The sequence below is a fragment of the Ochotona princeps genome, chromosome 19, assembly GCF_030435755.1.
Source record: "Ochotona princeps isolate mOchPri1 chromosome 19, mOchPri1.hap1, whole genome shotgun sequence".
NCBI classification, from domain to species: domain Eukaryota; kingdom Metazoa; phylum Chordata; class Mammalia; order Lagomorpha; family Ochotonidae; genus Ochotona; species Ochotona princeps.
In genome coordinates this window covers 40,207,603-40,234,896 of record NC_080850.1, presented here as the reverse complement: position 1 = coordinate 40,234,896, position 27,294 = coordinate 40,207,603, and the positions used below count along the sequence as shown (strand labels likewise).

Genomic DNA, 27,294 nt, shown 5'->3' with positions numbered 1-27,294 from the left:
CAATAAGAAATAGGAAATCTTTATTTTAAAGCAATTGTTTTGAAATCTTTCCCTTTCCTAAACTTCTGTTAGAAAGCTGCATTTCACATGAGAAATAAGCCAATGAAAGAGAGATTTCATCGTGATTGGAGTGGCGAGATCGGCAGTAATACAGAACTGTTGAAATATCAAAATCACTTGCACAGGACCCTCAGAGCAATCCCCACATCAGAGACCCTGGTTAGAGGCTGGGTGTGGCTTCTCCCCTTATCTCTCCCCTCTCCCCAGATACAAGAAGAAAAAAAGAGAATGTCAAAACAATGGCCTCACCCACTTTCTTCTAGCCCTTGACCCTTAGCACCCTAATAAAATATTTAAAAGTTATCAAAAATAACATTTATATAATGAAAAAAATTAAAAAAACATGCTCAATGAGCAGATTGAGTGTAGTTGCTTGAGAATAAAGGAGGAAAAAGCTAAGACAGCAATAAACCTATAAAGCTTATATGAGTTCAAATTCATGTCCTCTCAAAAATTTTTAAAAATAAGAAAAAGATGTATTTTTAAAAGATTTTATTTAATTTTATTAGAAAGTCAAATGTACAGAGAGGAGGAGAGACAGAGAGGAAGATCTTCATCCTTGGCTCACTCCCCAACTGGCTGCAGTGGCCAAAACTGAGTCGATCCGAAATCAGGAACCCAGAGCCTCTTCTGGGTCTCCCACGTGAGCGGAGGGTCCCAAGGTCTTGAGCCATCTTTGGCTACTTTCCCAGGCCACAAGTAGGAGCTGGATGGGAAGTGGAACATGAGGGACATGAACCGGTGCCCTTGTGGGATCCTGGTGTGTTCAAGGCAAGGACTTTTGCCACTAGGTCACTGCACGGGCCCCAAGAGATGCATTTTTAAGATGCACAATGTTATGTAGGAATTATCAAGTCCTAAAAAAGTCTGTGACTTGAGATATATATCTATCTATCTTCCTCAACAATTTTTGTAGGCCCAAATTGCTAATTCCAAACCTTTTCCCACAGCCTTTCTTCTTTAAACTAGTTTTTTCCTAAACTCTTCATTCAAGTCCACATATTTGATTCTTTTCTATGCTCTTATTCATTGGACTCATTCATGTGTTCCTTCACCTGCTCTCCTCTCTGCCACATGCTATACTGTGTGGTGAGGACACTTCCAGAGACCAAAAGCATCATTGCATGGAGAAATTTAGTAAATGGCAGGTTTCTTTCCAGTAGTCCCTTCCCATAGCCATTAGCAGAACTTCTGCCAGGCCTGTATCTGCTGTGCTGTACTGTCTTCTATTTGAAGACAGGCAAAAATCCTATTTGCTGATTTATTCCCCAAATGCCTGGCAATGGTATGTTAAAAAACCTGGATCAGGCTGGAGCCACTAGCCGGCTATTTTGTCTGAATCTCCCACATGACAGGGACCCAACTACGTCAGCCATCACCTGCTGCCTTCCGAGCCTGTGGATTAGCAGGAGCTTGAGTCGGAAGTAGAGCCAGGACTCGCAGTGAGGCCCTCTGCTATGGAATACGGGCATCCCAAGCAACAGCTGACCTGCTGTATCAGTCTCCTTCCCCTGTTCTGCCTGTTTCATGCTTAGGTGGGGTAGACATCATGCCCTACAAACTGCTTCTCCTAGGGATTAAAAGGTGGTTTCACAAGTTGCTTTATTCAAGGCACTATTTTTTAATGTTAAGCTCTCCTAAGCACCCTGCTATTCACATATTTGTATTCTGTGGTGAGTGACATCCATACAGAAAGAGCTGAAGGATCTTTATTATCACTGTGTGTGGTGATTCACATGACTGGGCAAGGGAAACCGAGATCTTCATTTTTGCCTCAGTAATGGCCTTTGGGAGAAACTATTTAGGAAATGTCTTCGTGGACTTGGACATGCATGAAGCTTCTGTGGACCACAGCTTTATCAACTGTAAAATTAGTATTTTGAAACAGCTTTCTGCTAAAAGGCATTCCAGAAGTTACCAAGAAAGAAGAAAGAAAATGTTTGTTACAGGTTTATTGTCATGAAAACTACTTTCCTGGTTAATGTTTCTGAAAGGTAAATAAAAGCAGATAGTGGATGAATGACCTTCCAGAATTTACCTCTGTTCCTGCCCTCCCTGCCCTTATGGTATCAAGACCCTGGATTTCATTACAAATGGCACAGAAAAACAAATCCGGAGACTCCAAGCATCGGAAGAGAAGATGATGAATAGTGTCAATGAAGGAAGTAGCTTTCAATTTTCCCATCAATATAAGATTGTTCTCCAACTATTAGTCAGGGTCAGACAGGGTCATTTCTTGAATTCCTAATCTGTGCAGATACCACAGGAAGTAGTGTTGCTAGGTCAGCATTTGGCACTTCATTGACTGAAACAAAGCCCTATTTTATGTTGCGTAGAGTTGGAGTCTGGGTTGTGTCTTCCATTTGCATGTATATTCCATCAGAGAGGAAGCAGAGGTAGAAGGAAGCTGTCCCTGAGTTTTCTTCTGCACCTCTGGACCAAATGCAGCTCTGGCTAATTACAAATGTTCACCTACCTCTATTTCCTCAGCAGTAGCTTCACATTGTAGCCCAAATCTTCAGAGTTTTGGACCATGTGGACTGATAGCCACAAGGATAACAAGTGCCCGGATTCTGTTGTGGCCATGTCTGCTGTGAGAGATTCCTGTGGTCACTCTGCATCCTGGCCAGGGCTTGTGGTTCAAAGCCATGTGTACTGGGCAGAAGGGCTGCTGACTCAGTGATGTCGCTGGTTATTTGAAACATCTATGCAGTCACCATGTGGCAACACCTGTGTAGCTCAGGCACTCGGAGAACGCAACTTTGAATGAGTTTACATTTCAGGAAGCATTTAACGTTACCATACACAGATGGAGAGTGACTTTAAGAAGACTTCAGTAGTTTTACCTGGTGACTGGAGAGATGGTTTGCCTGAAAATTGAGAAACCTAAGTTCTGGGTTACGGTGTTGGGTTACCCACAGAGTAGCCCTGTCGAGTGAGCTTGGAAGGGGTTTGACTGAATCTGTTCTAGCTCTTAGCACAAAAGCTCAGTGGAATACAGGACATATGTAGAACTTCGTGAACTTTTGGAAACTGATTGTTAAAATACCTGAGTTATGAGAGCAAACATTTAGCACAGATTAAGGTGCTGCTTGGATGGGACTCTTCTGTGGTGTAGTGGATTAAAGCATTGCCTGCAGTGCTAGTATCTCATATAGGTGCAGGTTAGTGTCAACTGCTCTGCTTCTGATCCAGCTCTTGTTAATGTGCCTGGGAAAGTAGCAGAGGACAGCTCAAGTGCACAGGCTCCTGCACCCATGTGGGACACCAGGAAGAAGCTCCTAGCTTTGACTTGGTCCAGCCTTTACCACTGCAACCATGTGGGGAGTAAAGCAGCAGGTGGCAAAACTCTCCCACAGCACCACTACTGTAACTAACTCTACCTTCAGATAGCTCTGCTCGGCATCCATCCCTTTTGAAGTTCTTTGTTTGGAGTTCCAACTCTGGTCCTGATTTTAGCTTTCCGCTAATGATCACCCTTGGAAAGAGCAGATGAAGGCTCAAGTACTAGGATTAGCCACATGAGAAACCAGGATTGAGTTCCTAGCCCCCATATTCAAAATACGCCCAGGCTTGGCTGATGTAGGCACTTAGGGAATAAGCCAGTGGAGAGAAGATCTCTATCTCTGTGTTTATTTCTGCCTTTCAAATGGAAAAAAAGTTCTCAGATACAAAATTTAAAAACTTAAATCATGTTCTCTGTTAGATGAATGCTGTGTGTTCACGTGTGGGAGATGCGTGGTGCTGAAGGGGTAGTACACGTTGTGTCTGCCTTAGTAAACTCTGGATGGGTTGCATTGATAGGAAAATTTTCTAAGATCTTGGTTCCGTGCAAACTCTTTTTGCTTATAAGACCTTTGTTCTGCTGTGGGGTTTTCTTCCTTAAGAAATGAGGAAAGGGAAGCGCTCCACGGTGCCCTCACAGGGAGTGTCTCCGTGACGGAAGGTGAGCTTAGTGGTCCAGAGCTGCTGCCCCCTCTGCAGCGCTGAGGATGAGGGAAGAGTGGCCATGACTGTCTCATGTGCAGTACTAAAAGGACCTGCTCAGGGAAGAAGCTCATACAGCTGACGGGGTTCCATCATTGTGCCTGTCCTCCCTTCACCACGTACAAGGAATGACCTCTAGTCCTGTTAATATTCACATATCCTGCTCTACACCAGAAAATTTCATCTGCGATTCCCTCTCTTTTTATAATTTGACTTTTCCTTTCTAAAGGGAACTGCCTTCTTTTGTCATCTCTTCTGCTCTGTTTGGATTTTCTTTCCTGTTGGTGTGGTGTCAGGAGATTGATCGCACTTTAAGAGTTTTGGATTTCTTCAATGAATATTTACTTTCAGCCAAAGAACAATAGTAATGCTTTTCGGCTTCCATAGGTTGGTCATGTTCCATTTTCTGTTTAATCTTCCTCATATTCATTCACTCATGGGCCACATGAAGTCTCATGAGTTGTTGGTGTGATTATTTTAAAAATTAATTGATTTGAGAGGCAGACAGAGAAACACACACACACACACACACAGAAAGAGTGGACACTCAAGATAAAACAAACTGCTTTCTGCTGGTTCACTTTCCAAATGCCTAAGATAACTGGCGTTTGATTGGTGCTGGAGTCAGAACAGGGAACTCAATCCAGGTCTCCCACGTGGTAGCAGGAATACAACTACTTGAGCCAGCGCTGTCGTCTCCCAGGGTCTGCATTGGCAGGAGCCAGAGTCAGAAATCAAACTCTGGCACTTTGAGGTGGCCTGTGGGCGTCCTACCTGCTAGACTCCATGCATCTTTTTAAGTCTTAGCCCATGAGCCAATATCAGGCTCTGAACTTCATCTTCTGTGCATTGGTTTTCTACTCTGCCTCACACAGTCTGTGTTGTCTGTTTACCTTTCCTCTCAGAAGTTGCACTTTTCAGCCTGTTTCAGCAGAATGTAAACACCTTTTCTGAAAGTTGAATTCTTCCCAAATGCTTTCTTAAACCCAGTCACCAACTGAAAACACTTCTAGGACCCTCATAGTTATTTGGGAACTCTCCCACTTGAATCCTAATCATGTTTTGCATTGCCTTGTCATTACCATATTCTTGATATCTCTCTTTCATTAGACTACAAATCCTTTTAGGGAAAATATAGTCTTCATCAATGTTTTCTGATTGAAATAACATGTTTGCATGTGAAAATGTGTTAAATTATATTATGAAGACAGTTAATGAAACTTGAGTTATTTCTAAAGATTAGTTTGCATCAGTTTCAATTTCCTTGTGTAGATAATTACACTATAATTATATGGGAGAATGCCCTTATTCTTAGGAAGTGTGCATTGACGTATTTAGAAGTAAAGGGGACTGTTGTGCTTGAAGTGCTTTTGAGTAGTTGGAGATTCTTATCATTTTTAGGTGTAGTAAATGGTCATTCTTTATTTTTGTAAAGTTCACATAGAAATTAGTTGAAAATAAAAATGTTTAAAAATGAAAATTTTATACTCTGTTAATCAAAAGCAATAGTAGAAAATTAGCAAAAATGCAGGCAGATAAAAAGAACATTTATTTTGTAGACTAAAAAGAAGAGTTTGGAATTTATTCCCATTCTGCTTTGGACAAGGCCTGCAGCACAAGCATACATATGGTGGGCTCCCTGGTAGCTCCAGGGCAGGTCAATTCCCCAGGACGGTCACAGGCTAAACAGCCAAGTGCCTGTGGCAGGACAATCTGGGACAGTGCTGTATGTAGAAAAGGAGCAGCTGTACCTCAGATGCAGGCATTGTGAGGCTGTGCCTCTAGGCTCTGCAGAGCTCCAATAGGAACGACAAGGTGATGGGTTTTTGCCAGACCTTAGTTTGTCAGGGAAAGATTTCTCAATTGTTGCATTGGGTTCTGCGGTATGCTCTGTGACTAATTACATCAACAAAAGACTGGACTTTGGGAGAGGTGTTTTGGAAGCAAAACAGTAATTTCGGTACTGACATGCTTAAATATAATCATAACATTGTGCTGTGTAGTGTTATCTTGAAACATAGTGTCTTAAAACAGGAAACATTTATTACTCCATAAGTTCTGTGGCCAGAAATTGGGGGAATCACTTAGCTGGTGATGCTGGGTCTAGTCAAGGGTCTAGTCAGTGGGCAGAGGCTACAGTTTGCTGAAGCTTGGTGCGCCGTGGGTTCTCCTTCCAAGATGGCTGACTCAGTTGCTGTTGGCAGGAGGCCTCACTTCCTCCCTGTGCTGATTTCTCCACACACCTGGCAGAGTGTCATTAATGTGCCAGCAGCTGGTCCCCTGCAGAATAGGGGTGCAGAAACCGAGATGGCAATGCCTTTGTTGATGAAGGTTTGGAGGTTACACTGTCAGTTCCACCACATCCATCTGGTTGAACAAATCTTGCTCCATGTGAAAGGGATTTACCTAAGACAGGAGTTGTATGGGGAGAAGGGTGTCTTGGAGGATGATTGTAACAACAAGGTGTGCTTACTGTAAGGAAAGAGTACAATATATAGAAGGGATATCAGGCATTTTCTGAGTTGACAATACAAAAAACCCAGGTCTTTTAGGTTGAGAAAAATGGGTGGGAATGGCAACAAGGTATTAAATTGTGAGAAGTTTAGGAAAATAAGTATGATCTCACTGATGAGGTTCTGTAATGAAAAGTAGTTTTTGAAATTTCTTTTTCTAATAATAATTAGAAAAAGATGTACTTGGCTTTTATTTTCCCAGCAAACTATAAGTAGACTAAACTCAGAAAATAGGATTCAGAATGGCTTATACCTGAGAAAGCTCTCCCTGTTATCTGTCCTAATTGCTGTGATTTCTTCAAGCCTGCCAAATCCTCATTTCTTTGATTTCTGACATGCATTGTTTCCCTATGCAGTTACGTCCAACCACTGTCTTTGCTTCCAAATGTTTGGCTGCTGGTTGGATTTGGCACACTTTCTCATTTTATCTCTGCAGCACCTCTTTTCATCTAACAATGTGCCTGCACTGGCACTTCAGATTACTTCACCTGGGGCTTAAGGTCCTTGGTCTTGAGTACTCCCCACCTTTCTGGCCTCGCTTCTCAATATGCACCTTACCTCCAAGGCTTGATTCACGTATGTCTCTGCCTGGTGGTCCCTCAGAGAATTTTCATTTATCTAAAGGTTTTCCTCCATGAGGTACGAAGCTGGGACAGTCAGTGGACATAATGGCCACCAGCCAGGCTTGTTCAAGACTCAGCTGTGTCTTCATATGTGATCTCAAGTGAGACATTTCATCCCAGTGTACCCCGTTTGGGGATTATGAATCCTCTCCTCTTTGACCTCTTTCCTGAGCTCAGAGCTACTATTGGTCTCCTCACTTAAAAGCCAGGAAAGGCATGTCTACATTGACTTGTTTGGCAGATGCTACTCTTTCGTTTATATCTTTGCTCCCCAGTAGATTTTGAGCTATTGAGAGCAAAGACAGTTATAAGTCAGAATGGTTCCTACAATTTCTACACTTAGCTCTTTAATGCCTGTGGCCCATGGATCTTGTTCCATGTGCTGTGAGTGATGAAGCCATGCAGATGTAGAATTCTCTCTAAGCTTGACAACAAATGGATCACCTGGGTCTTCTCCAGGTTATTGCTTAACATCATCTACATAACAGCTGTATGGTTGGCTGGCCAAGTAGCTGAAGCTATATTCTATTACCTCCATTATAGCCTTTTCCTGTCTTAAACAAAGTGTACACCATGCCACAGCTTGGGTCTGGTTTCTGTGAGGTGCCATGAACACCCACCCTTGGGATGGCTCAGTGGCTGGGATTGTCGTTTTGCTCCATTTTTGTTCAATGAGAGGCCCCAAGGAATGCCAGAAATGTAAAAGAACACTCACTTTATTCTAATGTTTGGAGATTGCAGGGGTGTTTACTTGTAAAACCATTTATAGATTACAGGTTACTTATAAAACCAGTATAAATGTACACATTTATCAGATAGGATTTGACTGGTTGTTTCTGTTTCTGCTGATGTTGGTGGCCATACTGATTTAACATATTCTTAGTACTGCTATGTGCCTATCACTGTGATGATCTGATCTGATAGAACATTTCTATTGTGGGATGTAAACATAAAATCATAAAACACATCCCCACCACCAAAGCTGATAGATGTATAACACTTGTACTAGTTGATATGAACCATCATGCTTGAGTGATACAACTTCCTACTGGAATTACTAACCTCAGAGGGTGAGAATAGAAATCATAATGGTATCTATAGGAGTTTAACAGCAAAGTAGTATTTCCAAAGGACTCCACATCTGAGGCTGTTCTCAGAGCAACCAACAAGGGTTGTTCTTTCAATGGCTATGGTCCCAGGAAGCCAGCCTGCTGATGCTCCGTTCACAAGTTGAAAGCATCGGAAGAGAGCAGCATGCTACCCTATATCCTCTCTGGGCAGCCTGAGTTACCTGAGCAAAGGCAAGTACTTGGTCAAGTGACATGTACTTGAGACAGTGGTCAAGTGAAACAGATGACTTGGTTCCCTGAGGGGAGAACAGTTGTAGAAGAGTGGCTATCCATAATCAGGAAATTTGTTTGAATTTAAAGAACTGTAAGAAGGTAGGGGGTAGGAAATTAGGTGTAGGAAAATTAAATACCACCAAATAAGTGGGTGAGGGCACCCAGGTTATTTGTCTGTGTTTTTTAATCGTTTTAGGAAAGGAGTAGACTTCAGAACGTCTGAGAATTGTCTGGGATCTTTATACCTGTATTGTTGCTAAAATAAATCAGTAAGTAAACACCCATTATTTATTTCCCCTTGACACACTCATAGAGAAACTGACTATCTGTTATCATAACTCTGAAGGATTCATTGTAAGGATTTCATTCATTCTGATTATTTATTTAGGCGTTTGTAGCTGAATATTGCAGAGATCTTGCAAGTGGGTCTGCAAGGCACTTGGGTAGCAAGAGTTAACTCTGCAGGCTGTGTTTCTGGTTTCTAATAGGAGCACTTTAGCAATGCTAATCAGTCCTGCTGATTTTCTGTTTTGATTTTTCCATAATAATTAAGTGAATGATCAAGTGTGCAATCAAGGTTGGCACTAGGGGGTTCATGCAAATGACTCTTCTTTTTTTACATTTTAAATATTTTTAAATGGAGTCATATAAAGTTATTTGAAGATGAGTAGGTGGGTGAGGGTAAGTTAACACTCTAGAGTTTTACACACATTCAAAATATTATTTGAATGAAATCCATCACCACTGTGCTGCTTCTTTTTTTAAATCAGCTCATGTTATTTTTTGGAAACTACATTTTGTTTTTATATGCACTCCAAGTGTGAAGTTATAATGTAACATATGAAAACACAGCACTGAAGAAAGAAATGAGGAAGAAGAATACATTGAACTACCTTCAGAGTAGTTATATATGAAACAGTAAAAGCAGTTACCAAAACCTATAGGAAAAAGAATAGAAGAGTATATGTAATACCTTATCAATTTCTTATTTAGAGTGATTATTAGTGTCTTTATTAAGACAAAATGAGAGGCTAATGCATATTTGTGAGTAGAGTGAAATATGATGTTTCAACACTCCTTTTGGCCTAATGGTGTATCTGTGTTATGTCCTCTTCCCACTACATATACCATTTGCTTTATTTTAGCTTTACAATTTTGTCAGCTTATATGAATTCGTGAGTTTCCTATGTCTTGACCTAGCGAATTTTTACTTTTGACCTTCTATTCTTTGAGATAAATTGGTAGAGAACTCAGTTACATTTTAAAATTTCAATTAAAAATGCTTTGGAACTAAGAAACTAAGTACCTTTAGCATGTGTATTAAAATATGCAACATGTATTTTAATGGGCTGATATTTTTTTTCTTCCACCTATGACACCTCTACTTTAGAAAGCAGTTGAAATTTCTCTGTGAACTTTGAACAACAATATTGAGGGATACAGTTTTGCTTTTTGTCATCTGCCCCATTCACATAGTCATCATGTATCGAATGCAAGAGGGAAAATGATACTGAAAGAATAGTGTCATAGTTCTTATATTAAAAGAGAACACATCCTCTTCCTTTTCCCTGGAGTTTTGATTCATTGCTTGTAGCAATTTCTGTCTCAATAGACTAAACATTTCTGACTGGCAAATGGATGGTTGGATCTGACTTGGTGACTCAGGAAGTAGTTTCGCATCTGGGATACTTGTGTGCGAGTGGATGACAGATTCCTCTGTGCCACCCTATGTTTGGTCTTCAAGGAAAGAATGCAAATCTATATATACATTTCACAATTCATTGAAATGAAATATGCATCCCAACACAGAAAATTACTGAGACTTGTTTGTTACAACTAAATGTTAGTAAAGGTTTTCTTTCTTTCTTTCTGTTTTAATGGACAAGGAAAACACTAGTTACATATTCTGTCTCCGACTGCAAAGTGAATGTAATAAAAACCCTTTCTTGGATGAGTTGCTATGAGGGTTAAATAGCTAATTCACTAAAATGTTCAGTACATTGTCACATACTGGGCACCCAGTCAGTCAAATTATTGTTATTATTATTGTCATATTTTTTATTCATTCCTGTTAAACATAATTGTTTTTTAGTTATATAAGCTTCAGATTTTTACAACTTTGCAATGGTTAACTTGTGAGAAATAGCAATAATTTGAATTAGTCTGTTTTGTCTACCTGTTTTTGCTTTATACTTCGGAGTTATTTAGTGACTATTTGGATAACCTTTGAAAACATTTTATTATATCTTTTGATGCCTTTAACATCTTTTAATTCACCTGTGAGTTTATGATATTTTTTCCTTAATCTAAATCAAGCATTGTGTTTTTTTATTTAGCCTTTTTGCCGTTAGAGACAGATAATCAAAATGTGCTTCAAATACTTGTCCTTCTTTTTCTTTTTGAAGATATATTTATTCTTATTGGAAAGTTCAGTTTACAGAGTGAAGGAGAGACAGAGACAGAAAGATCTTCCATTTGCTGGTTCATTCTCTAAATGGCCTCAGTGACTGGAGCTGATCTGATCTGAAGCCAGGAACCGGGAGTTTCTCCCTGGTCTTCCACATGGGTGCAGGGTCCAAAGGCTTTGAGACCATTCTCCACTGCTTTCCCAGGCCATAAGCAGGGAACTGGATGGGAAGTGGAGTTGCTGGGACACGAACTGGCGCCAATATGGGATGCCGTTGAATGAAGGTGGAGGACTAGATATTTGAACCAACCTGCCAACCTCAATGCTTACTGTTCTAAACAACCTGGATTTTGAAAAAAGTAATCTTTGCCTGTTTTGATTTGTCCTCTTAAATTTTCAGGAAAAGTTATACTAATTTTTAATTTTATAGTTAATGATATTGTTGCTGTTTATTATCTTTTTAAGATTATTATTATTATTATTATTATTATTATTATTAGAAAGTCACAGAGAGGAGAGACAGAAAGATCTTCCATTTGCTGGCTCACTCCCCAAGTGTCCGCAATGGCCAGAGCTTAGCCAATTCAAAGTCAAGAGCTAGGAGCTTCTTTCTGGTCTCCCACATAGGTGCAGCGTCCCAAGGCTTTTGGCCATCCTCAACTGCTTTCCCAGGCCACAAGCAGGGAGCTGGATGAGAAGTGGGGCAGCCAGATTTAGAACCGATGCCCATATGGGGTCTTGGTACATGCAAGGTGAGGACTTTAGCCACTAGGCTTTTTGCCAGGCCCTATTATCTATCTTTTGAAGCCACATGGTTATTATTCAATGCCTTTAGTTCCCAAGTATAGAAGTATAATATAATTGGAACAAGTATACTTTCCAAAGTAACCTCATGGTGAGGAAAACTAGTATTACCTTTCAGAATGTAATCTTGTCCATTGTTAATTTATTTTGCTGGTTTACCAATAGACATGTTAATTACTATTTTCTTTGTGATGAATAAATGGGTGAACTAATTCTGATTTCAAGGCCATTTTTATAACAGATAACATAGTATGATAATTAAATTTTTCCCTGTTGCTAAGTGCTAAGTTAGAGGAAGTGAATAAAGATGAGTAATTTTGAGGCCCATGCCATTATGACCATTAGCCACCTAGGCTTGATGCAGTATGGGGTGCATAGTGTTGACACTACCTATTGAACATTTCCCAGAGCCATGTACCTCTATAATGCCAGTGTCATTTCCTTAGCTTATTCCAAGTTGAGTTTTCCATGAATCCCCCTGCAGCGGAGTCATCTTTTCAGTGTCACTGTGTATCCTGTTATTCTTCGATGTTTCTCCCATACCCACAAATGGCTTATAACATCCCCAGTGCTCAGTACTCTGTTTTTTTTTAATCCAGTTGTTGTCTTTTACTTACCTTGAAAATTTGTGCTCCGTAAGTGCACTTGTCTGTACATCACTTCTCTAGCTCTCTGACTGGGATATTTTCTTGTTCTATCTCATTTTCCAGCCGACTTGCTTTCTAAGCTTCCAAATATATTGATCTGTGCTATTTCAGTTGAGTTCCCCCAACTCTGACCTCTTCACACTTCTTTCAGTATATGCTTATTTTTCAATCTAGTTTTTAGAAAGCACAGCAGGTCAGTTTGTTTCATTTTTATTCAGCAGATGGAAAAATCAAAGCACTAAATATGAGGAACAAATATAAGGAATTAAGGGATTGCTGCCTTGACTATCAAGTTATGTGCATCATGTGGGCCAAGATGGGGGTGAGTTTTGTGTTCTGTATCCAGTTTTCCCAGGATGCCTACAATAGAGTCAGTGTTCATTGCACATTCTATAGGTTACTGAATGAATCTCAGTTGGAGCTTCAGGGGTCTCTCTCTCTTGAAGCAGTGAAGTTTCTGACTTATCATTTATTCTCCTGGACAACTGAGATCAGATTCTTCTTCCCCCACCGTGTGAGAAATCATGCTAGTGGAGAGAATCTGGAAGTCTGTGTTACTCTCAGTTGTTCTGAGAGATTCCTTTAACGTCAGCTGTCAAGCATGAGAAGGATATTTGTTGTGGCAGCAATTAATGATGATTTGCACATTTTGCTAATTTGCAAAATTGTAGGCACCCTAACCACATGAGAACGACTTCTCTCTCCTGGGCCATGATATCTGGTCAGCATCTGTTTAAATATGGGCTCTGTCATGCATGCTTCTGCCCCAGCTACAGCGGGAACTACTGAATTGTTACTCGACTGGAAAGAATTCTGTTTGCATCATTTTAAAACATTCCTTAATTTGGTCTTTTTTTTTTTTTCTTATAGGTTACTCTTCAGGAAAAAATGGTTATTTCTTTGAACTCATGCCTGGGCTTCGTCTGTTTATTGTTATGCCACTGGATTGGAACTGCATCACCTCTGAATCTTGAAGATCCTAATGTGTGTAGCCACTGGGAAAGGTAATATTTCTGAAAATAGCCTGAGAGATATTCATGATTGCTGAGAAGTTCCTCTTCTATTGCCATGAATCTTGTATAAAACCTCTGAATCTAAAAAGAAATTGGGAAGTTGTTTTATATAAAAATCATTAATTGCGTCTAATACATTAAAATTGCTCACCAAGGCTTAATAGGATACATATATATTATATGAAGAAAGCCTTGATATATCTGCTTCTAGGATATGTATAAGATCCATGGAAAGCAATAATAACTCAATTAAAATCATTTCCCTAAGGCCTTATCCGTATCTTGAATCTATTTGCAGTAATTTTGAGAATCCAGTCAGTCTGGGGGAATCATCATAGAATGATGTATTGAATTTAAGTGTTCCAATGGATGAGCTAAAACAAAAAAAATGTTGCAGGTAACTTGGAAAGGGAAGCCTGATGTTTGAAGGATGCATGGAGGTAGCATGTGCTAGGATATTCTAGAATAACTGAATAAGATAAGTGGATATCAGTGGTTGGCAGGAGCTCCATACATAGGAAGTAGCTAAAAACCAGTGTTCTGTGGACCACCAAGGGCTGTACACAAGACAATACTTTTAGTGATGGAGGAAGATCAGACTAGATAGCTCATGTGAAGTCAGAAGAAATAGTATCTAGGATTGAGCAGTTTATAACAGAAAATGAGTCTTCCTCAGACATTTTAAAGACCCTTTCGGAACACAAAAATACCATAAATCTTTCTATTGATATGGCACTGTAGTCAAGTACAACCTGATCTGATCCAATGTGGTATTTTCACTCGAAGAAATTACCTTTTCTGAAAATAACTGCATACATGCAGGCATTTCAGACAAATAGAAACAGTAATTACTAGTGAATAATATGTATTATCAGTATCCAAAAGTACAATTATGTGAATCCCTCGTTCACTCTCCTCCTTATCGTTATGATAATCCCTCTGTAACCCATCGCTACAATGCAACAAGCCTAGAGTCTTATGAGCACAGCACTGTACTGTACTTGGGTATGTAGCTTCCTCACTCCAAGTACTGTTTTCTGGCAGGGACCTGTCCCCATCTTTATTGGCAGTGTCGCACTCAGGATAGTACAAACATGGTGGCACCTAATTATTCAGTAGAGTTCCATATCAGTATGAAACTCAGAACTCAGCTATGTGTTTCAATGTATGTGTAACAAAGTCCTAAATATTTGTGATACCAACTGCATTATACAAAATTTCAGGGGATTTATTATTAATTCTTTTTATAATCTTTCCAGTATCTTCCATAAAATATTTCACCAACAAAGCACATAATATCCTTTAAAATAATAATGAACCAACAAATATGTAAATGAGTGCATAACACATTGTTGGTTTAGATAAAGGGAGAGACCATTGGTGATTGAATTTCTTGATGGGTTATAGCACTGGGATGGGGCAGGAAAAGTCAAATTAGTGAGATGCTATGGAATAAGAATCAGCAGATCTTGAGGAAACGTGAACCATTGCAATGAAGGAGAACCTTCTACGTTAAAGAAGAGACATGTGCTTGTGCCGCTGGGAAAACCAGAGTGAATCTGAGAGGGCAAAGTAATAAAATGTCTATAAAATCATTTTTAAAATAGGGTTCTAGAAGTGTTTGGGAATATAGATTTGGTACTATCCAGTATGATATGTGAACAGATGAATTCTGAAGGGGCAGGGAAAACCCAGGTCTTCAAATAATCCAGCCACCACTCCTGAGTAGACGCTTGGTCCCGATTCCTTGCTCATCGTATGACCGGAGCTTCCAATACAGAATTCCTTTGTTTTTTTCACCCCTAATAGTTCCCGCTGTCTGAGCACTGCCTTTTCCGTGGCTTGTGCTCAACAGCTAATTGTTGAGTGAGTGAGCTCACCCTCAGATAGGACAGGAAATGACCAAATGCGACAGCTGTGGTGGGAAGGGAGCCGTGAAGAGTGGAAGAGAATAATACACAAGGACCATCTTCATTGGTGACCTTGTAGAATCCAGCAGTTGCATATGTGACCAGACTAACCTGTAAAATACGACTCAGGTCAAGAGGAATTGAGTGTGGATAAATAGGAAAATGATGGGGACTATTCTTCTTGGTTATGCTTTTTTCTACTTACAAATCAACAGCTAAAATTCTTAAGCTGTAAAGCTTTCTGCTATCAGGTTAGATCTTTATTTCTAGAAGAAAGGTAAAACAAGTACAATTCCTTTGGCAAGTATGGGGAAGGCATACCAAGTCAATTAAAGTGGTCTAAAAAGATGCAAGCTACAGTTTCTCCTGCTATAACAGAGTTGTCTGTAGAAAAGGTATAATTCTTTGTGATGGAGTCCACAGGCCCCATCAGGACATTCTTGTAACGAAAACTGCCTGTACCCAATGGGCCTGAGCCATGGAATCACCCAGAACCTTGCCTCTCGTGCGTCTGTGGAACTGGCCTATGTTCCAGTGAGAAGTGCAGACTCTGGGCTCCTACCAGGTCCTACTGAGTCAGAATCTGCATCTGAGCAAAATCCGAGCTTTGAAAAGCACTGCACAAGTCTCCTATCTGTACCTCTCTCTGGCTGCATCCTCATTGATTGCTAAATACTCATCTTCAAATAAAGATGTCTGAGAAATCATACATTAGATGAAATGAAAGAAATTAAATTATGTAAAATACACAAGGGATGTTCACAGTCAAAGGGAATCTGCACAGCATCCTTCTGGAGAGTGAGTCTGCAATTCAACAGCTGCTTCTCCACGTCCTCGTGCTCTGTTCTGTGAGTTTGAGCTTTGCTGGCTTGCACGGGTTTTTCTAAAGACGGCACAGATGTACAGAAACAGCTCTTTGCCCAAATCTTCAATTACTATCTCAGAAGTGGCAGTAATCGAATCAGTCCTGAAGCCAGCAGAGATAAGAAATGATGATTATTACCATATCTGATTAACATAACAAGATAATTTAGGCAAATAAAATGTAATTAATGACTTTGGAAATTGTCCAAGTGATGATGTCTTCTCCCTTCCCCACCCTTGTTCTTTGACCTTAAATTAAATCTTGTTGGGGTTTCTCCCCGGATGAGATTTAATAGGTGAATATCATGGTGATGACATGTTTTAGGAAGATGAAACAAACAAGCAGGAAGTAAGTTTTGCATCTCAGTGCTGAAATAGTGCAGAACTGGAGTTGGATTCCTTGTATCCGGTCGAGATGGGCTTTGCAGCTGTGTGTCAGCTTGATGGTGAGGGTCCTGCTGCTAGTGCTGACCCCAGGCTGGCTCGCCAGCCCTCAGGCTATGTTGCTCATTCTCAGTGTGGGCCTGGCCTGGACCATGGAGTAGGTGTCTTCTAGCTCTGTGGCTTTAGAACAGCTACTGATGAGGGTGGAGGTCTGGATTGTTAGCAGAGAAGCTGATTAAATCCGAACAACAGGGTCATACAACCGATCAGTTTGTAGTTCTCATAGCACTCTCCATACTGACTCCCATAGCCTACACTCCCACCAACAGAGAAGGAGCATAATATACCCAAAAGAAGTGAAATCTACATATGAGAAAGAGATCTGTAATCCTCTCTTTACAGCAGCACAATCTGTAATTGCAAAAACATGGATATGACCCAGATGCCCATCAAAAAAGGAGTGGATAAGAAATTGCTCTATCTACTCTATGGAATACTACTCAGCCAGTAAAAAGAATGAAATTCTACCATTTGCAACCAGTTGACCCCAACTAGAGACCATTATGCTGAATGAAACAAGTCAATCCCAAAAGGACAAATATCATATGTTGTCTCTGATATAAGTCAACCTTCATGCAAAATACAAGATCAATAGCCATTCAATACTACTTTTGCTACATGTCAGGGGGTTTGACATTTTTGTCTTTATTTTCATTCATTCAAAAAAAGGGTTTTTTTATTCTTATTAATTTTCTCACTTTCTCATAGGTCACACAATTGGATCATTTACTTCAAAAAGGTCTTGGATTTTCTTTTTCATTTCTTCAGTGACACATTAGTCATTTAGAAGCATGTTATTAACTTCATGTTGTATATTTTCTATTTTTCTCTCCACTGTTGATTTTGTTTTATGGATTTTCATTTAAGGGGATGTATAGTAACTGTGTAGTAGAGACCATCACATACAACGCAATGAAAATATAACACAGTGAAAATACTACGCAAAGTACATCTCTACTTCCAAACCAAAGATGGACTCATAATGAAGCCATTGAATGTATTTTGACAATAAGATGCTGGACTCTCAAACATTGTCCATGCCTGCAATATCAGTACACACTTAAATAGCAGAATAATGGTCTTATAACTGATATTGAAGGCCTGTACTATTTTAATGATATAGGGGAATCAGTGGGTGGGGGGGAGAGCAAAGATTTGGAGGGGAGAGAACTGAATCATGAAATAATAAAATAAATCAAATTTTAAAAAATCCAAACAGCATCCTGGGCCCTGGCCAGAGCAGCAGTGATAATGCACAGAGGAGGCAGACCCATTCTTGGAGACATTTTCTTCACAACCCAACCCCAAAGCTTACAGAAAGCAGGCCCTTGGAAAAGTGACAACAGCTTAATTATGTAATGATGGAAGGATACTCAGCAAAACAGGGATGGTCATTTACTGGGTGTAGTTACTGAGTCACTACTGAGGATTGGAAGACTGTTTACTAACATGATAAAATACTCAGACACTGAAGTTTAAAATGCAGATTTTCAAAGTATGTAGGGGGCATGGTTATAATAATAGAAACATTTTCTAAATCCTCAAAACTAAAAACTGTAAGCCCTAAACATTATACAAAAGAAGTGCAGCATAATACTATCTGTGGCCTTTGGAAGAACCAGAGAATTCTCTTCTTCTCTCTTTAAATATTTGCTTTCCACATATTTGTAGCCTTTAAAGCAGAGAAGGAAAGACTGAAACTGTATAGGAAAGGGGAAGAATATATAAAAAAAAAAGGAAAAAAAAAGAAATTTGGATTGAAAAGGCTTAGGGCACTTCCCCATAAACATAAGTGGAAGTCTTGGTCTCTGGGCAGTGTAAAAAGTAATTCATATTCAGTTGGTTCTGAACTGGGTTCAAACATCAGATTAATTTTAGCAAAAAGAATCAAGACTGAAGAGAAAGCCCAAAACAGTGAATTTTATTTTGCTATTTGCTCCATGCTATATTTGTTTTTTCCAGAAAGTCAAATCACATTTTATTTAGGATTTTTTGTGTTGGGAGCTTCTGTAGAGCAGAAATCACATAGCAGTTGTTCCACTGGAGCCCATGTTGTGGCACAATATGTTAAGCTGCCAGCATCCACTTCAGCTGCTGGTTCAAATCTTGGCTGCACTACTTCTGATCCCACTCCTTGCAAATTAGGCCTGAGTGAGCAGCAAAGCATGACCCAAGTACTTGGGCCTCTGTAAACATTTGGGAGAACTGGATGAAGCTCCTGGCTTTGGCCTAGCCCAGGTTTGACCATTGCAGCCATTTGGGAAGTAAACCAGTGAATGGAAAATTTCTCTCTCTGTCTTGCTCTCCTCCCTCCCCTATTCCCATAATTTTGTCTTTGAAATAATTCTTCTGAATGAAAAAAAAAAACAGGGTGGGGGGAATCACTCAACAAATGTTTGTTTAATTGGAATCCCACATACGTTGGTTGCCCTCTTATAGAGAAGTGTCTTTTTAAGTCCCAAACCCTGAGAGGAATCCTGGGAGTCGTGTTGATGAGCAGTACCAGGTGGCAAACGGAGGATGTGGACAGATTCAAGCATTCCTCAGAGAAACTCCACGATGCTAGAAATAAGTGAGAACATGTGTTGTTTTGCTTACAAAATCAGTGTGCGGTGATCTTCCACCCACATCAAACAGCTAGAGTGATTGCTTTTTGAGGATCACAGCAGAGACACACAGAGCCGAGCCTCACAACCTGGCCTGTGACATTTCCTGAGAGCTCGTTATCCAGTCTTGCTCCAGGAAGTTCAGCTAGGTTGATACTATAGAACCTTGCAGAATAAAGTTTTCCATCAAGCTGCCATTTAACCCGTTTGTCTTTTGTTCCTTTAATCTGGATTGGAAGTTGCTCTGTTTTGCTCGTAGCTGAGATGGGACTGATAGAGCAGGTGAACACACAGGAATTTACACACTTCACTTTCCGTGAAAAATAGAACAGAGATATGATCCGACTTGCTTCGAGAGTCGGCGATTTCCAAGCAACTGAATTGGAAAGGGAAAGAATTGTTAAAGAAACTCCAAAGGTTTGCATCAGTATGGATCTCAGGAATTGCAGAAAATATCAAGAACTTAATGTGAAATGTCATCCCGAGAATATAAAAACTTCTTAGGAGACCTCTGACTTTACCCAAACAGGTAGTATCACAGCATAGGAGCAATTACACATCCTGTCCTCATTTAAACTTGGTTTGGCAGATAGTAACAAGGATCACCTTTTAGGGTTGAAATTGTAATCCCAAATGTACATCATTAGACATCCAGGATCCCAAATGAGAAGGGATCTTTGCCACTGTCTCTGACTCCCTTGTTTAGGGCATGTCATAATCAAAACACAGGGAGGTAAGGTCATGTACTGAAGGTCACCCCAGTGTCTCAGTGTCAGATCAGGAATATGACCCTGTATTCTGTTAGTCCAATGATCATTTCAAAGGAGCCCATTTAATCTGCTTGGCTTTTAGAGAGGGTGCCAAAATTTACCTAGAAATGCAACTCCAGCATCCAAAAGCCAGAGACACACACAAATGTGAATGGCATGATTATTTCAGAGATGTCATATTGAAGACTGGCTATGTAATGACTACCAGAGACCAGCTGCAGAAAGCAAGCCAGCCCATTGTTTGTCAGATCAGCACCATGAAGCTCTCGTAGAAACACACAATCTTCTGCCCCAGTCTAACTGGAATTCTCAGTGTTGAAGTTTCAGCCTCACCCTTCGTGCCCCTTCTTTACTTGACAGTTCCTGTTAATGAACTTGGGCTATTGATTTGCAGAAAGGGAGTCAGTGATTATGGCTCATTTTGTCTGTTGGTGTAAGCTGGGCAATTTAGTGGAAATCTTTAAATGACTTAAACAGAATAAATTGTTTTTGCAGAGAATTTTCTCCGGATTTTCTTGCAGGCAGACACTAAACTCTTGGCACGTAATAGATTAACATTAAGAAGTGTGGAACTGAACATTGGATGGTTTTTGTAATTCATGGATGTTTCCCAAGAACGCACATTCTTGGGTCTGAAGGATTGCTCCAACAAGAAGCTGTCCGTGAAAATGTACTAAAAAAAAGAAAAGAAAAGAAAAAAGAAAAACAGACTGTTCAAGAAGTAGCAACAAGCTGTTGATACGATTATTTCAGGTTAATTGTCTTGGCCGTATATTTGGAACTTGGCTGAGTTGAAAGTTATTTGGACACTTGTTATTTAGATCTTGTGTGTGGTTTTCCAGTACCTGAGGGTTAGGACCGGCACATGAAAGTAAATCCTTCTGTATTCCCATCATAGCAATGTGTGCTTTCTGACTTTCCCAAATCAGCAGCAGAATGTACTCTCTTGTAAAAGCTCGAATTGCCTTTTTGCTGGCTCTTATTGCTTACATGTAGACTTAGAATGAAAAAAAAAATTGAAAGATTTTTGTTATCTGGTGCACAGGAACAATGGGAAGGAATTAAATACAGAAAACGATAGCATGCTATAGTTTTAAAATTAGGAATATTCAGGCTTATAAACAACAGTGAAAGAGACTTTCCTTTGAAATTTACAATATAAATTCTTGTCTTTTAGATATGATGTTATTATTGGTATATTTGGCATTCCAAAAAAGAAAGCACTGTAAAAATATGGAAACTTTAAAAAGATACATGTTTTAGGGAAGAGACAATGCTGTTATCCCTTCATTCACTCCCCAAAATGACTATAATGTCTGGGACCAAGATAGCGGAGAAGCTGGGAGATGGGAACTTAGTCCGAGTCTTCCATGTGGGTGGCAGGAATTCCACGTGTGCCATGACCATTGCCCTCTAGCATCTGTATTAACAGGTAGCCAGAGTTAGGTAAGACATAGGTGTCCTCCCAGTGAGGCCAAGTGGCTGCCTCATGATCCTTGTTTACAGGTCGAGATGGAGTTGCATCCCTAGAATGGTTTGTCAGGACAGAGCATGGCATTAGTATAAAAAAGAGACATACTGAGTTCTTGTTTCTTCTTTTTCTTTTCAGCTACTCCGTGACTGTGCAGGAGTCATACCCACATCCCTTTGATCAGGTCTACTACACTAGCTGCACGGACATCCTCAACTGGTTTAAATGCACCCGGCACAGGTACTAGGAGTTCAGACAGGTTTACGAGTTGGCTAACTGAGAGTGCTATCTGAGATAATCAGTGGCTGAGAGTGCTATCTGAGACAATCAGAGATGTGTATAACTCAAAATGAGCATCCATCCATTGCTTGCTCAAGTCCTAGCCATGCTCCGTTGATGGACATAGAAAAGCGCAGTGGTACCCCATGTCCTGACTACAGAGACATTGTCTGCTGTCTGTCCCCTTTGTTAGCAAAAATCCATCTGGGTTCTATATTGTACAAAACCTAAGGAAATAATCTTAAATATGAATGAAGCCTTACACAATGTTTCTTTTTCAAAAAAAATATTTATTTATTTTTATTGGAAAATCAAATTTACAGAGAGAAAGATCTTCCTTGTGCCCCAAGTGGCCTCAATGGCTGGAGCTGAGCTGGTAGAGCCAGGAGCCAGGAGCTTCCTCCAGGTCTCCCACATGGGTGCAGGACCATTCACTGCTGCTTTCCCATTCCACAAGCAAGGAGCTGGATGCGAAGTGGAGCAGCCTGGATACGAACTGGTGCCCATATGGAATACCAGGTTGCAAGGCAAAGACTTTAGCCACTTGGCCAGTGCACTGGGCCCAGATTATGTTTCTAATTGAACATCTGACTCTATTTAAACTTAAATGTGCACCTTAAGTAAAACAAGCCACATATTATTGTTAATAAGTATTTATAGTATATATAGTATAATATAGCATAATATAATATATAATAGTATATTGTGTTAATAGTATAAAGAAGAACTCTCATGAGTTGAATGTAGCACCTAATGACTTATGGTGCATTAAACGATATCATATTCACTGTCATTTCTTCATATAAGCTGTGCTTGGCTGCTTTCTGTATACTAGCACTCAATCCCTGCATATTATACTCTTTATTCCTGCCTTGGCTTTATTTGTTTTTTGGTGTTTTATCATTATATGGCCTGTTTAGTCATTGTATGACCTAGTTATTTGTTTACTTTGTATGGTCATGTAAATTCTATCAGATCTGTCTCCCCAGTAGAACAGAATTTCTTTGACAGCACATGTATTTTGGTCACTGCTACTTTGCTAGGGGCTAGAATAGCTATGAGCACAGTGGAAAAGAAATTCTATAACATATGTTCTATGAATTAATCAGTGAGTGAATGATGTTCCAGTTCAGAGAATAATCTTTTGTATATTTCCCTCCTATTTTATAAGGAGATGAAATTGTGCCAATATAGATTTTTAGAGGGATTCTCTGAAATTATCCTTTAAGAGACACACAAGTGGAAAAAAAAGATGCAAGTGAATGAGGCTTAGATGGGAATCACACACAGAATTAATCAACACTTTTCAAGATAAGTGAAATAGGAAAATCATGTAATGTCTGATCTCTTGAAATCAAATACAGTTTAGTTTAAATAGGCCATCTTGACATACTCTTACCAAGTTGGTATCAGAGTGTAATATGGGTCAAGACATATATGTACCATATTTCTTGTTAGTTTCAAGCTCTTTGACTTTCATAATTATGTTATATTGACTAACGTTTTTAGAAAAGTAGAAATTTTTTAATCAAATTGTTGTGCAAAAGAACTAACCCTTGGTTTTCTCCCTTGTGTAGAATCAGTTACCGGACAGCCTATCGACATGGGGAGAAAACAATGTACAGGCGCAAATCCCAGTGTTGTCCTGGATTTTATGAAAGCAGAGAAATGTGTGTCCGTAAGTAAGATTTTCACCTCTTTGTGGTTCATCTGTTCCTCCTTGTGCTGGTTTACTTGAGAAGATACAGGCATGGTGAGGGTCTGGAAGATGACGGGTCTTCGAACCTTACCTCCTACTTATAGCTGTTACATTGTGGATTTATGACCAGGGAAGCATTACCTCTGTCTCCTTGCTTTGACAAAAGTCTGCAACCGAATGTTGATTGAGGAGAAAGCAGCTGTTTTAGAAAGACTATTCAAGACTGGATCTGGCTGTCAATTTCAGTTCTTCAATAAATATCTCACTGGAAATTGGTCATCTGTCTCTGTTCACAGAAAAGAACAGAGATATCTTTCCTTCAGCTGACCTAAGTCAACTTCTAAGAGGCCAGCCTGGCATTCCAGGTGCACAAAATGATGGATTGTATTAAAAGGGGGGCTATAAATGCTATGAACTGATAGTGAGTCTGGGTCACAAAGTTGAGTTTTTTCATTGGCATATTCCCTCTTCTCTCACCTCTCCATTTCACTAATTCATTCTGAGATGTCTTGAGAGAAATTTGATATCTCAAAACACACTATAGAAAATTCTATAGTGTTGAGAGGAATGTGGTTTGCAATTGATACTTCTTACTGTTGTGTGTAGATCACTTAGAGATCATGAGTTTTGCTTTATAACTCATGGAATGACGTTTAGCGCAGTGGGTGAGTTGTCACTTGTGATCCTGTCTTTGCTATGAGAGTGCCTGAGTTCAAGTCCTGGTTCCACTTTTGATTCCAGCTTCCTGCTAATACGCAGGTGATAGCAGATGACACCACCAGGATGGAGTTCCAGACTTCTGTCCTGGGACTGACTCAGACCCAAATATTGTGGGTCATTGAGGAGTAAACCAGTAGATGGATGATCTATCTTTCTCTGTTTTTCTGAGTCTCTCAAATACAAATAAGAAAAAAATTAGTTTGAATAATAGTTTGGCTCTGCACATAAGTAGAGGGGCACCTCTGCCATCTGCCCTGGGTCACTGAAGTTGAACAGATGAGAGACAGGGCTCTGCTGCAAGCTGGAGACGCCAGGATTGGCTGAGCGCTTAGGACCTGCATAGCCCAAGATAGTTCTGGCTTTGCCACCACTCACTTGGGTGATCTCCAAGAAGGCCTTTGTACTTCTTGGAGGTTCTTTGCTATCAGAGAGAGAGATTGGATCAGTACATGTCTCATCATGTACTGATGTTAAACTCTGTTTATTATGCAGTCAGCTCCTCAAATCTGATTCAGACTCAACATGATGTATGGTAATAAACATTCATAGGAGAATTTAGGAATCCACAGCCAAACCAGAAGAATAATATAGAAATTTATTGTGAATGTTTTTCCTTGTTAGGAGGAAACACGTTGCATTGTCTAAAGATTTAACCAACCTCGATTCTTACATATTTATCATTTTCAAGTTTGACCTATTATGGACTACTTTTAAAGTTATCATTGTTATTAAATAATGTTCATATCTTTAATTAGGAAAAGCTAAATTTCTAGAAGCATGACAGCTGGGTCAGAGATATACCTTTTTTCTGAGGGTTTGGTTTTACCAGTTCTTATACCCACAGGCAATAACTGAAAAGTCCTTTTACTTATATTCTGTGCCAGTTTTCTCTCTACAAGTTTTTTCCCTTAATTTGCATGCCTTTGATTAATGATGCTGGATAAGAAAAATTATGTGTTTTTAATCAAACATCTTAGAGAATAATCATGAACTGATCTCATGGCCATGGCTGGTGGCCCAAGCAGCACTGAGCACACACAAGGTGGGAATGGGGAGACTTGAATTGCTGGGCAGGCCACATCCCAGAGGCCTCAGTGACATGACCTGGGTGCCCTTATCAGGATTCAGCCTTAAAAAAAATAGGTAATCAACACCCTGAGAGTATCTCCTTCTCCTAAGTCACATTTCTATTAATCCAAGTCACAGGACTTGCATATATATGCAACCCGGATGCTATTGCATTGTATTACGCAGGGCTCAGAGAGGTGCTCAGGCTTTGATCTTCCAGCTAAACCTTGTGTCCCCAAAGGCTTCTGCTTGAGAACGGATGTGAGGAGTGTGGAGACATACGTGGCAGGTGAGGGAGAGGGGTTCATCGTTCCATGGCACCATTTTTCCCTAGCCTAATATCTGTTATTTTGTGTGCTAGTACAACCCTCCGAGGAAGAGTAGGCGTTTGCACTAGCAACGTGATGCCTGAGTATTTTACCTTGGTAAAAATGATTTTTTCACTTCCTACTAGATAGGTTTTAGTGTCTCCAAGCCCCAGGTTTGGACATCTCTAGCACTTGCTTCTAGTATTCTACTTTTAAAGGTTTTTTTTTTGTTTTTTTTTGTTTTGTTTTTTTGGCTGCCCCAAGGTCTCTGAAGACAAGAGACAGAAAAGTTTTCTTTAGATATGGTAATATGTTTAATCAACTTACCATCTACTTTCTCTGGCCTCAAAGCTATTTGGTCTCTTTAAGGCTATTTTGCATCTCTCTGCTCTGATGTCTTGATTTCATTCCTCAGTCCCTGGAGATAGTCTGAGGTCTCTTACTTCCTCGGTTCTTGGGGACACCTCAACAGTAACTGATGTGCCCTCCATAGCTGGTCTTCAGGGCACCCCTGTGGTTAGAGAAGGAAAAGAATGTACCGGATTCACCCTCTGGCTTTCAGGATCTCTGTTTCAATCAGATTTTACTGCCATGCAGAAAACACCATCTGTTTTTAACTATTGCCAGTTTCCAAAAGGCATCAAAACACAGGAATCAATCATGATAATTTCTGGCAGTCAGTTTACCTGGAAGACAAAAAAGTTTAGTTTCACGCAAATACTTGTGTTTGATATGTGTTTCTTGTGGGTAGCTCCTTCAGGAGAGCATGGCCCCCCACCCCTCCTTACCCTCCATAGTGGATCACAGTCTGGAGAGTTGACCTGGGAGTGACAGCTGCCCACCCACCTGTCACAACTTCCTGAGGTTTCCTGGGAGGGAGCTAGCTCTGCCTCTCCCCAGTTTCAGAGATGACAATACTTCACAGGTACTAGAAGTTGCTCTTCACCAGAAGTGGGCCAACACTCCTGTGCTAGAGTCCTCTTCTCCAGCCTGCTACAGAGTTGAATTCCAGCTCAGTGTTGGTTGAGCTGTGGAAAGAGCTGAGCAGCCTCAGGAGCACCTGCCAGGCTCCCTTGTGAAAGGAGCGTGAGTGATAGTGACTTTTAGAACAGAGCTACACGGAGAGACCTTGTAACCACGCCAGGAGAGTGGCAGGCTCTTGTAGCTTAGCTTGTGCTTAGGAAGAAAAGAAATATCCACTCTAACTTGACCTGGTAAAGGAATTTGCTTGTTCATTTGTATCAAATAATTTTCTCCTTTCCTTGGTAGGAAAATTTTGATTCAATTTTTGGTCAGATTTAACATGATTGATTGGGTATGCACAGTGCCAGCAGGATGGGCTCTAGGGAATAGAGCCTCTGTCCTGCAGGTTTCTGCATCCATGATTTCAGCCAAAGTTGGATTTTAAAAAAAAAACTCAGTACATTTGTGTCTGTGTTGCATGTTTACGGATGTTTTTGTTGTCATTATTCTCTAAAAAAAGTGTAACAGTCATCTATGCGGTGTTAATGGTATGTTAGGTGTTAGAAGCAACCCAGAGATGATTTAAGGTTTTGAGGATGTTATATGCAGGTTCTATGCAAAATACCACACTACCTAAAATATTTGAGTATCCATGGATTTTCATGGCAGCAGAGAGGCGATGGCCCTGAAACTAATTCCCCATGGATTCTGAGGGACAACCATATACATGTATAAGTCAGACATTTTTTTCTACTGTTAAAGAGTAGTTCACTGATCCAAGTACCATTTCATTTT

The 27,294-nt window shown here is 40.0% G+C and overlaps 1 protein-coding gene across 2 annotated transcripts in view; it reads left to right on the top strand.

Moving 5' to 3' along the window:
• MEGF10 (multiple EGF like domains 10) overlaps nucleotides 1–27,294 on the top strand; it is a 204,900-nt gene that overhangs the window by 79,643 nt on the left and 97,963 nt on the right. For both annotated transcript variants that reach the window (XM_058677551.1, XM_058677552.1), the window contains exons 2-4: nucleotides 13,255–13,388; nucleotides 21,601–21,702; nucleotides 23,319–23,419. In XM_058677551.1, coding sequence (XP_058533534.1) covers nucleotides 13,273–13,388; nucleotides 21,601–21,702; nucleotides 23,319–23,419 — 319 coding nt within the window. In that variant the 5' untranslated portion in view covers nucleotides 13,255–13,272. The remainder of the gene's footprint in view (nucleotides 1–13,254; nucleotides 13,389–21,600; nucleotides 21,703–23,318; nucleotides 23,420–27,294) is intronic.